At 41.4% G+C, this 12,500-nt stretch overlaps 1 protein-coding gene across 1 annotated transcript; it reads right to left on the bottom strand.

Moving 5' to 3' along the window:
• Window positions 1-1,166: 1,166 nt before the first annotated feature.
• LOC119598537 (poly [ADP-ribose] polymerase-like) lies at window positions 1,167-12,481 on the bottom strand. Its single transcript, XM_037948167.1, has 4 exons — window positions 12,345-12,481; window positions 6,766-6,907; window positions 6,211-6,368; window positions 1,167-1,353 (listed from the first exon to the last, which is right to left on the bottom strand). The coding sequence occupies exons 1-4, from the start codon at window positions 12,456-12,458 to the stop codon at window positions 1,189-1,191; spliced, it is 579 nt and encodes a 192-aa protein (XP_037804095.1). The 5' UTR covers window positions 12,459-12,481; the 3' UTR covers window positions 1,167-1,188.
• Between the last annotated feature and the right edge of the window lie 19 nt (window positions 12,482-12,500).

The raw sequence follows: 12,500 nt of genomic DNA, 5'->3' as shown, positions 1-12,500 counted from the left end.
CCTTTGTCTTATACAAGACACAATAATGAGAATATGAATATGCTAATTCACAGTCACAACCCAATACCTCCTCCACACAAGAGGGACATCTTACCCACTACTTTTGCTGCTTTTTTCACCAGTGGGCAATGTACTGGTCATTGTGCCTCCAGGATGTAGCTCAGCTCCTTCTTCTTCAGGAGCTGGCTAGATTGTCTCGGTATTTGATAACATGGTCTTGCTTGCTTTCGAAACGTTTCTTTCCTCCTCTTTGTGTTTTATATTATGGTTTCCGCGCACGTCCGGCTCGTCTTCTGCCTTCCCTTCCTGGTGTGGTTGTTAGGGATGACGAAGCTTAGTACAATGGACTTAAAACAGACAGAATGGAGGGTCATAATCCTATCATGATATCACTGATTAACATTTCATGTATATATAGAATATATAGTTCCTTTCTTTTTTTTAGTCTCGTCGTTAATGTCAACCTTAGAATGATTAAGTAAATTGACTATGCCTCAGGGGTTGGGCAACGTAAAATGGCCAAGTCCACTGCTATCCACGTTGAATTAACTGATTTAAACATATGGTTTGCTCAACAATCACTAGCAAAGAAGGACAATTACTGTCCATTATTTCACCTGTTTTTCCTAGATTTTCTGATATATCATTCCTAATCTTATAGCTCTTAGTTATTATCAAAAAAATTAACAATAATCATTAATGCATATCATAAGAATAAAAGTACTGATATCATTGCATTAGAAAAAAACGATTTTCTTTCTAACAAACTCCTTGGACGGAATGAGCACTGTGGAGTATTCTATTATGGAAATACAAGTCACCAAAACAAACTACATAACATACATTATGCTTGTTCCAAGTGGCACTGTGCTAACTATTGTACACAAAAAAACACACTAAAGTTCATCTCATTTGCCAATCCACATTGACCAACCCTGCCCCTTTTATCTCTTCTCCTCTTCTCGCCCCTCCTTCTACTCCTTTCCCCATGTCCTACATCCTCCCTCTCCCTTCCCTAGCCTTCCTTCTATTCCTTTCACTCCCTTTCTCAGTCCAATCTTCTGCCTGATCCCCTCCTTCCCCTCTCAATTCATCTGCCTCATCCCCTCCACAAAAACCCTATTTCTGAAGAGCAGAACTTACACTTCAAATCTTTCTTCACTTCGACTTGAGCATATTTCTTGTATATCAGCCCAGAGAGAGTGCAAAGCCAGCAAATGGTGCACCACTCTCAAGAAGACAGTTCGGCACGCCCTTCTTCACAAAAGCAGTCAACATGAGCCATAAATCCACAGGTCCATAATTCTGAGCACGTTCACTATCAAACTCTTTCTTACTGATTCGCACTTGGTCCTGGAAAATTTCAGAGAATAAGTATATATATATATGGAGGGAGGGAGGAGGGAGGGAGGGAGGAGGGCGGGAGGGGGGGGGGGGGGAGGAAAAGGAAGAGAGAGAGATGAGAAGAGAGGAGAGGGAGAGAGAGAGGGATGAGGAGAGAGATTTTGAGGATAGGAGATGAGAGAGGATGTTACTGAGGAGAGAGAGAGAGACGGACGACGAGCGAGAGAGAGAGAGAGAGAAACCATGCCATTAAATAGAACCACCGTACATTACAGTAATTGCTCCAACCTTCCATCAAACATTTCACATTTGTTTTCAGTTTGTTTGAAGGCACTCCCTCTCTTCTCTAATGTTACTCTTTATTTCTACTGGACAAGTTTCACTTTCTCTTGTCTTCCTTCCTTAATGCATTCAACTGACTCAATAGCACCAACTTTCCATACTTCTTTGTATTTTCTTCAAAGCCATCACTGCATCTTAATGGGTGAGTTTATGCATCTCCTACCTTGTTTCTGTCGTTTCGAACTGAAATTGTTATTTCTTCACGTTCTAGGGCTCTTGTCACACCTGCTCTTCTTTCCTTATCATTTCTAGGTGTTCTTATCTCATCTATCTTGTCCCGCCCTGTGTTCCACTAGAAAATACGGAATAGTTGTGCACTGCAAAGAATACTCTTAAACAGCACATTTGTAGCAGCTAGGTTTGTGAGTCAAGAATCTTGTGCTCTGGTTTCTTCGCATGGTAAGGATAATATGTCATAAAATACAAATCAAAACATGCCCACTAGCATTCCATACTCAGAAAAGCCCATAGGACATAATCCATACTGAAAAAAATTCTTGGATCTCGACATCACTGTTTGTAAAACAATGTAAGTGTTGTGTGCTAGGCATACCACCTCTTGAGACTATACCATTTGTGTGCCACACACAGAATACAAGTATCATGCTATAGGCCATTCCTTTGAAACTGTATACTTTGTAGCACATAATGCCAAACAGAATGCAAGACTACATCAGAGTGCCAGAAACCAGCACCCTCTCCTGTGATTTTAACTTTTGCTATACAATCTTCATCATCCATTAGTCTTGCAGCCAGATTCAACACTTGATTTTTCTCTGTTTTACATGAGAGCCCTCACTCAATAGGTGCGCTCTACATGAACATGAATCTAGCAGCATTTTTAGAGGTACCATGGGTATCTTTTCATCTTAAAGTTACATTGACGGAGTACCACACACCAATGTATCAACTTACCTCTCGTGGACGTTAAAAATTTCCAAAATGACGCATAGGTCTCATCTATTCAGACACCTGGTCCATAATTCCCTTGATATAGGGGATGATATTCAGCCTTTGTCTCGATCATGGAATCTTCAGTGGCTTTCATAACTGCGTAAATTCATAATTTCAGTGATTTTCTTCTGATTTGCACTGCACTTTTGTGAGCAGAATAATCTTTGGCACTGAGTAATATTTTTACTCTTTCAGGTTGCTTCCTAACTTTACAACCACCTTCCACCCCCCTTCCTTCCCCCCCCCCCCTCCCCCCCTTTTTTTTCCCCCCCCCCCCCCCCGGAACACAGCAGTACTATTGCAGAGGAAAGAATCGCGGCTTATCAGTTTACAGCAGCAAAATCTTTCCAGCTGGTGTTGATGTTGTATGGAATACAGTAATCAGTTTCAATAGACAATCTACCATCAAGTGTGTGTACAATAGAGCGAGCCCCGACAACGTCAGCCTCTGCATCATTGCAATGATATTTAATAAAGTATCTAAATAATAACAAGGGGGGGCTGTGGGTGCATTAAATAGACACATGCACATGTGCTATACTTGTAGGCATGTGTCCCAGGTGTTACTATATAAATATAATAGTATAAAAGTAAGACAGTCACTGTTTTATAACAAGAAATCGAGGCTAACACTGCAATAAGGTCAATGGGCAGAGAAAAATGCCGAAGAGCAAATGATGACTGATGATGTAAGAGCATTGATGGCACAAGGAAAGGCAAATGATATGTTTAAGAAAGTCGATCAGCAGAGATTACATGAAGAAAGATGAAAAGTGAAAGTAGTCACTAAACACCCTATAACAGTAGATATTACTCAGACTAATAATCTCATTAAAGAAACTATTAGTCTGGGTAGTTTAGGGTAGCCAAAAAGCATAGATTAAAGACAATGAACAAGGGGAAGAATCAGGACCAATGGTGGAAACAACATATAGGTGATATAAAGTACTTAAAGAAAGATATCAATAAACTTGAAAGACAAAAAAAAAAAAAAGGTGAGAGAGGTAAAAGGAAGGTCAAGAATATATAATAGGGCTGATGACAGTTATAGAAGAGCTAAAGCATTTAAAGAACTAAACAGGGGAGCTAGCTAGTGGTCAAAGTATAATACAGGATGCTGAGGAGAGTAAGGTCAAAGTATAATACAGGATGCTGAGGAGAGTAAGATTTTTTTAGGTGAAATCTGGAGCATAGCAAAAGAACATAACAGGCAAGCTGAATGGTGAGCAGAAAGGCGAACAAAACAACGTAAACATGAGGGAGTTGGATATCACAGTAGGGATGGTTAAATAAAATGAGAAGAATCCCTAACTGGAAGGACCCAGGGAAAAAAGGCGTCCAGGGCTATTGGATCAAGCAACTGTCATCACTGCATGAGAGAATAGCAAATCAGCTGAATGAAATTTCCAGTGGTGAAAACAGGTCACCTGAGTGGATGACTTATGGGAGAATGTGCTGTCAGAAGGATCCATCTAAGGGGAATGCAGTTGATAATTATTGACCCATACCCTGCCTACCTTTAATGTGGAAGTTACTAACAGGCATGATTACAGGAGAGATGTATGGCTTCTTGGAAAGGGAGAAAAAATTACCAGATAGTAGAAGGGCTGTCAGAAGAGGAGCCATGGAACAAAGAACCATGTTTTGATCGACAAAACAGTGCTGAAAGATTGTTAAAGAAGAAGGACTAATCTAGCTATGGCATAGATTGGTTATAAAAAGGCATATGACATGGTGCCCCATAGCTGGATAATTGAGCCATAGCTGGATGAGTGGGTGCCTGGATATGTTTGGGATAGCTGAGAATGTCAGAAACTTCCTGTGTGATGGTAAGCGATTATAGAAGCTAGAATAAACATATTCTGGTGAAAGCTTGCAAGATGTATATTCAGAGAGGAATTTTCCCGGGGGGCTGCCTATCTCCATTACAGTTTGCATTATATATGATTCCACTAACAATGGTTTTGAGAAAAGTAGCAGCTTCTTAAGAATGGGATGACAAGCAATTGAGAATGAATCATCTATTACTCAGGGATGATCTCAAGTAATCTCAAGTAATGAGGACTAAACAGATTCATTAGTGCAAACCGTATATATCTGGAGTGAGGATATCAGGATGCAACTTGGTTAGGTAAGTGTAGAGTATTGGTATTGGAAAGGGAAAGTTATGAAGCTAAATCATGTTGCACTTCCAAATTGGCAAATGAGAGAAATCGATGAATACAAATATCTGGATATCATGGAGAGGGATAAGCTCAAAGAAACAGACATGAAAGAAAAGTTTGCAAGTGAATACAAAAAGAGGTTCAAAATTGAATGGCAGAAATAAAATCTTGGCAACCAACACATGGCCTGTATCAGTACTGAGATATGGAGCTGGCATTCTGAAATGGACAACAGATGAATTGAAGAACATAGGTCGAGAGTTGCGTTAAAAGTGAAGAGAATAATTTAGCGTGGTCATTGATTCGAGGTGTTAGGCTTGATGAGGTGGTAGACACTAAAGATGTTGTCAGTAAGGATGTGTACAAACAGGATGTGGATGAATGAAAAAGAGCAAAAATGGAAGGAAAAAAGAATGTACCGGCAGTTTGCTAGAGAGATGCTGGAATCAACAGATGCTATGGAGACATGGAAGTGGCTGAGAAAAATTGATCTATTGTGTGCAGCACAAAAACAGGCTCTCCAAATAAACTATATTAAACATCATATTGATAAATCAGCAGTCACTACTTTGTAGGATGTGTGAAGAGAAAGGTGAACTTGTACATCACATTGCACGATGGCACAGAAAGAATAAAAACGACAACATGACAGCATTACGAGGTTGGTGCATTGGAATTTATGCAAGAATTACAAACTAGAAAGGGCAGAAAAATGGCATGAGCATTCCCCAAAGGGCAGTATGGAAAATGACAAGACAAAGCTCATATGGGATGTGAATATCCAATGTGACAGTGTAATTGAGCCAAGGGCACCTGACATAGTTGTTGTAAATAAAGGAGAAAAAAAAAAGCATTATTGTTGACATTGCTGTACCAGGTGACAGTAGGACTAGCGACAAGGAAAAAAAGAAAATGGAGAAATATCAAGATTTGACAAGGGAAAATCAAGAGATTCTGGAACAGGAGAAGTGTAATAGTTGTACCTGTGGGTGTGGGAGCACTCAGAAGTGTAGCAAGGAAACTGAATGGTGAGAAAAACTAGATATCACACTGAATACAGCATTTTTACAAAAAATGACATTATGAGGAACAGCCAGGATAGTGAGATAAGAACCTGAGCTTTGAAAGAGAATGACCCCAAGAGAGTCTTGGTCATGAGCTTTGACCCACTCCCTTTGGATAGAATTTGGCTTTGAAAACTGCCAGCAGAAAGTATGAAATAATAATAATAATAATAATAATTATAATAATAATAATAATAACAATAATAATAATAATAACAATAATAATTATTATAATATTTATAACATATTTCTAAATGATCACAAAGATATCTATGATAATGCCAGCAACAGGAATTTTCTAAATATACAAAACTAATCAAGCAAAACAAAAAGCATCTCACTTTCAGGATCTTCTCATCACAGCCTCGGCAAACGGCCCTTCCACTCTTGGCGTACTCGGCTGTGAAGTCATTGGCGCCTCCTTTGGCCTTTCCCTTGCCCTTCTTGCCTCCCTTGCCCCCGGCGTCTGAGGGAGCGCCGCCACCCGAACCTGCGTTTGCTGATCGGCAAGAAAGTCTGTTAGTACGTGGAGAAATATGTAATTAAGTTATTAAGTGAGGGAGGGACTGAGATAGTAGGAAAGGAAGAATTTACTAAGTGTTTCAGTATATGTTTCTTGTTTAATGGAATTATAGATCGCACTGATATTGAGCTTTCTTAATAACATTGATGGAATGGTGGTAACAATGTGGATTGTGTGGTTGAATTTAGTTGGAAAAATAGTTCTTCCATATCAAATAACAAACAAATAAACACACAAACACACTATCAGAAATAGTCTAAAAATCCCCTTCATTTCTTCTTTATACCTGTCACCTACTCTTACCAATTATCCTTTTTGGTTTATTACCATTTCTCTGCGATCAACAAAGCAAAGCAAAATGTCAGTCTCTTACCAATGGCAGTTTTGATCTTCTCCTGGTCTTCCCACCGCACGGCGTCAAAGTTTGCAATGTCGGCCACAGTCTTGGGGCGCTGTTTTATGAAGAAGCACTTCTGGTGGTACCAATTGGGGACCTTCCCGTCGAACATGGGCGACTGGGGGACAGAGAGAGAGGGAGAATGGAGTTATAAGGTCTAAACCTGTGGAAAAATGCCACCTCCCCAACTCCCCTTGATTTCCTTTCTTCTCGGATTCAGTCCCTTTCAAAGGTTTGATTCTTTTCCCTCTCTCTCTATCTCTATCCCAATCTCTTGCTCTCTCTCTCTCTCTCTCTCTCTCTCTCTCTCTCTTCTCTCTTCTCTGCTCTCTCTCTCTCTCTTCTCTCTTCTCTCTCTCTCTCTATCTCTTGCTCTCTCTCTCTCTCTATCTCTTGCTCTCTCTCTCTCTCTATCTCTTGCTCTCTCTCTCTCTCTCTCTATAAGATGTGGATAATTCTATTTCTGTTACAGGATGTGGATAATTCTATTTCTATTACCAGTGGACCACGTGGCTGTTTTCCACGTGGATCCAAATGTCCCAAATAAGAACCACCCGCTCAGCGAGGGCGGAGGTCACATTTTATATCTGACCTCGTTTGACCGGGAGTTCGTGCTAAGCTACCACCGCACTAAGGTATCTGTGTGACGACTATGGTTCAAATAGATCTTCGCGGATCGCCGATGTCGTTCCCTTATCTATTCTCATATCTATCAGAGATGGTTGGTAGTTCAAATAGGTCTATGCAGACGGCTACTGACATCTCCCTCTTCTATTTTCTTCTTTACCTTTGTGAAAATAAAACACAAAATGAAAAAAAAAAAGACGAAAATAAGTTAAAAACCAACATTAAAAACCGTAAATTGTTATGAATAACCGGCTAGTGGTAACTACCACCCCATCTTCTCTGTTGCCTTTCTTTTCTCTTACTCTGGCCCTTACGTGTATGATCTGGCTCCCCGACTTTATATTGCAGTCGGACCGACACGGCACCGAAGGAGGACCCTTAGGATGCTGTGAGAAGGACGTCATCGAAGATCGCCATAGGCCCACGGACCAAGATTTTCGTCAGAAAAGGTACCAGTCGCCCCAGAATGCTGTGCATAGGCGACGCCTGGCGGACGCCTGCAGATCCGGTCAACTCCAGGAGCTCGTAGCGCAGGTATAAGCCGCCCCGAGATGCCGCCCCTGCCCCGACGCCCGTAGATCCGGACGAAGATTACGAGGACGTGTGGATGCGAGAAGGACCTGGACGAGATCTGTGAGGACGTGTGGACGAGGACGCCGCCGAGTTAGGCCTGGGCCAGGACTACGAGGAGGTCAAGACGAATCCGTAGTCAAGGAGGACCTTTGCGAGACTTTCGAGGACGTGTGAACGAGGAAGGACAGTTACACAGAGGACCAGGAGGATTAGGGCGACAGGGACGAGAAGCCACGAAAAGGCACCAGGACGACGCACGAGAACGAGACGACCAGCCAAGTTAGGTCACCCTTGAAGGCGCCTCGAGGGCGAGGCGCGAGTAGGTGGCCGAGCAATATAAGATGTGGATAATTCTATTTCTGTTACAGGATGTGGATAATTCTATTTCTATTACCAGTGGACCACGTGGCTGTTTTCCACGTGGATCCAAATGTCCCAAATAAGAACCACCCGCTCAGCGAGGGCGGAGGTCACATTTTATATCTGACCTCGTTTGACCGGGAGTTCGTGCTAAGCTACCACCGCACTAAGGTCAGCTCCGCCCTCTCTCCGGGCAGCTGACCGTGACCTCCGCGCGGCCCTATAACCCGTATAACTAAACATGTCGTGTTCTTATACTGCGTGGTATCAACTCTCAGAAATAAAGAGTCAAGCCGAATACCAGTATCAATACCCCTACAAGCCAATGTAATTGGGTCCTATACCCGTTATACTCTCTATCTCTTGCTCTCTCTCTCTCTCTCTCTATCTCTCCTTCTCTCTCTCTCTATCTCTCTCTCTCTCTCTTCTCTCTTCTCTCTCTATCTCTCTACTCTTCTCTTCTCTCTCTCTTGCTCTCTCTCTCTCATCTCTCTATCATCTTGCTCTCTCTCTTCTCTCTCTCTATCTCTTGCCTCTCTCCTCTCTCTCTCTCTATCTCTCCCCTCTCTATCTCTCTCTCTCTATCCTTTCCTTTCTCTCTCTCTTCTCTTCTCTCTCTCTCTATCTCTTGCTCTCTCTCTCTATCTCTATCTCTTGCTTTCTCTCTCTATCTCTATCTCTCTCTCTCTCTCTCTCTCTCTCTCTCTCTTCTCTCTCTCTCTCTCTCTCTCTCTCTCTTGATCTCTCTCTCTCTCTCTCTCTATCTCTTGCTCTTCTCTCTCTCTCTCTCTCTCATCTCTGCTTCTCTTCTCTCTCTATCTCTTGCTCTCTCTCTCTCTTCTCCTCTCTCTCCTCTATCTCTGCTCTCTTCTCTTCTACTCTTGCTATCTCTATCTCTTGCTCTCTCTCTCTCTATCTCTTCTCTCTTTCTCTCTCTGTCTCTCTATCTCTCTTGCTCTCTCTCTCTCTTGCTCTCTCTCTCTCTCTTGCTCTCTCTCTCTCTCTTGCTCTCCTCTCCCTCTCTCTTGCTCTCTCTCCTCTCTTGCTCTCTCTCTCTCTCTCTTGCTCTCTCTCTCTCTCTCTCTCTCTTCTCTCTCTCTCTCTCTCTATCTCTTGCTCTCTCTCTCTTCTCTATCTCTTGCTCTCTCTCTCTCCTCTATCTCTTGCTCTCTCTCTCTCTATCTCTTGCTCTCTCTCTCTCTATCTCTTGCTCTCTCTCTCTCTATCTATCTCTTGCTCTCTCTCTCTCTATCTATCCCTTGCTCTCTCTCTCTCTATCTCTTGCTCTCTCTCTCTCTATCTCTTGCTCTCTCTCTATCTATCTCTTGCTCTCTCTCTATCTATCTCTTGCTCTCTCTCTATCTATCTCTTGCTCTCTCTCTATCTATCTATTGCTCTCTCTCTATCTATCTCTTGCTCTTCTCTCTATCTATCTCTTGCTCTCTCTCTATCTATCTCTTGCTCTCTCTCTATCTATCTCTTGCTCTCTCTCTATCTATCTCTTGCTCTCTCTCTATCTATCTCACATTCATGCATTCACTCATTCATTTACTCACTTAATGACTCACTTATTTACTCACTCACTCATTCACACATTGACTCATTCATTCATTCTCTAATCTATTGACTCACTTGCCTACTCAGTCACTAACTTACTCATTCAGTCATTCATTCATTCACTCATTTATTTGCACATACTCACACACTCACTTGTTTACACTCATTTTCTCTTTCACTCATTTATCCACCCATCCACTTATTCATTTAATCACTAATTCATTTACTCATATAAATATAAATAATATATATATTTTTTTAGATTGTTATCCCCCATTCCTCCCCTCCAGACCCCTTGCCCCTCCCCCTCCCACCTTTCAAGCCCTCAAGAACTAGAACTAGAACTCTCAATCTTCCCCTTTCTTGTAACTTTGAACCTAACACTTACCCTCAGCCCCGCACTCGCTCTTACTCTTACTCTCTTACTCTTATTCTTACTCTCTTACTCTTATTCTTACTCTCTCTCTCTCTCTTACTCTTATTCACTCTCTCTCTTACTCTTATTCTTATTCACTCTCTCTCTTTCTCTTACTCTTATTCTTACTCTCTCTCTCTTACTCTTTCTCCATCTCTCTCTCTCTCTCTCTCTCTCTTAATCTCTCTCTTACTCTTACTCTTTCACTCTTTCTTACTCTCACTAAATCTCTCATTCACTTTCTCTTAATCCTTCTCAGCCACTCTTTCTCTTACTCAATCACTGACTCTTTCTCTCGATCACTCTCTCTTACTCAAGTTCACTGACTCTTTCTCTTACCCTCAATCACTCTTTCTCTTTCTCTCAATCACTCTCTCTCTTCCTCTCACTCACTTTCACTCACTCACCTTCACTGCCACCTTTCCTCTCACTCTCCTACTCTCACTTTCTTTTACTCTCACTCACTTTCCCTTTCTCTTCCTCTCGCCTTCCCTTCTGCCTTTGCTCTCGCACAGTCATACAATCTACAAGTAGATTAGACTGGTGGCTTATCTCCAGGGAAGTTAACAAGCTCAATCTCGCCAAAACAAACAGTGCAAAGATAAGTTCACTGTGGTCAGAGCACGACTCACGGAGGCCACAGCGCCGGACTTAGCCGCAGATGCATATATCCAGATGCTGATATACAAATAATGCCTTGATTTGGATTTCAATGTCAATACCACATCTCGTTTTGTCGTTTTATGGTCATTTATATCTTTTTTCCCCCTATGTGCCGTTTGATTCTGGTTATCTACCAAATTTTCTATGATACAATTTTCTTAAAATTGAAGTAAAAAAAAAAGTGTACATTTTCTAACTTAAAGATAATACAGTTCCTATAAGCTAGGCCAATGTGGTTTTGCATGTTTTTACGGGGGAAATTTTTGAAAGTATTAAAAAATCCCTATGTAATGTTTAATCACTTCAAAATAAGCATGAAATATGATGAGTATAGAGTATAAAGTGAAAAAAAAAAACAGAATAATCGCTTCCCTATAGAATATCAACGACTGTATATACAATACAAATACTACAACAGGTGGAATAAATAGCGAACATACGATAAACAAACAAAATAAAATGAAAACCTACAGAAATATCACAAAATACAGCATACCATGTATCCTTAACACCCTATCCCTATGAAATCAATGCATATATACCACAGGTAGGAAATTACACATACTTTTTTGTCTTTACAAGAAAATACACATACTTTTGTCTTTACAAGAAAATATACATACTTTTGTCTTTACAAGGAGAAATAACCTCGAACTAAGCAAATGACACAAAAACACAAGAATGTACAGGTCCTGTAAGTATACATGCACGAAATACAGCTGAAATATTGAATGAAGTACAGTACATGAATGAAATATTGAATGAAGTACAGTTCGTGAATGAAATATTGAATGAAGTACAGTACGTGAATGAAATACAGAGTGAAATACTGTTACGCTTGAACTAACCAATGACAAAAAGGCATAAGAATTAGCGTGAACGAAATAACGGCTGAAGCAGTGAATGAAATGCATGAATGAAAAAATGCAGTTGGACGCGTTGAATGAAGTGCATGACGTGAATGACAGACTGAATGGACCGCAGTTGAAGCTTGAACTGACCCCAACTGACGCCAAAGAGAAGCCCAGAGCAAGTGCCAGGAGGCGAAAATCCTGTTGAATATATCGATTTGCTTTGCGTTTGGGTCGCACGTGAGACGGAAACCTTCGGCCGAAAAGTAAGAAGAGAAAAAACGACGAAAACACGACGAGACAGCTCATGAACGGCACTCTAGGTTAGGTATGAATATCACGTCATCCCAAAAAACCAAGAGGCTTCGATAATAAACCAAAAAATAGTTTTAAAAAAAATGATCAAAATAAATAAATTTCGGCGCGAAAGACGAATTTTAAAAATCTCCCCTCAAAACAAACCTTTTTCCTTATCTATTTTCTAGCTCCTCTCCCTCCCGGGGCCTCACCTGCACCATGACCGCCAGCCTGAGCGTGTCCTTGGCGATGTTGCCCTTGCACGTCTTGCAGGAGGCGCGGCCGCTCTTGGCGTACTCGACGCGGTACGGGAGGAGCTCGTCCATCGTGCGTCCGCGGCGGAGGAGGCGGCGGAGGCGACTGAGGCG

This window comes from Penaeus monodon, chromosome 41 (assembly GCF_015228065.2).
Source record: "Penaeus monodon isolate SGIC_2016 chromosome 41, NSTDA_Pmon_1, whole genome shotgun sequence".
Classification (NCBI taxonomy): domain Eukaryota; kingdom Metazoa; phylum Arthropoda; class Malacostraca; order Decapoda; family Penaeidae; genus Penaeus; species Penaeus monodon.
The sequence above is the reverse complement of the archived record's forward strand: the minus strand, read 5'-3'. Positions and strand labels throughout refer to the sequence as shown.

Excerpts from the sequence above, each read along its gene's own strand:
- LOC119598537 (XM_037948167.1), bottom strand. The coding sequence starts at position 12,458 with ATGGACGAGCTCCTCCCGTACCGCGTCGAGTACGCCAAGAGCGGCCGC. Across the intron at positions 6,369-6,765 it reads GAAGATCAAAACTGCCATTG|CAAACGCAGGTTCGGGTGGC; the intron begins GTAAGAGACTGA and ends CTTGCCGATCAG. Across the intron at positions 1,354-6,210 it reads GTGATGAGAAGATCCTGAAA|GACCAAGTGCGAATCAGTAA; the intron begins GTGAGATGCTTT and ends GAAATTTTCCAG.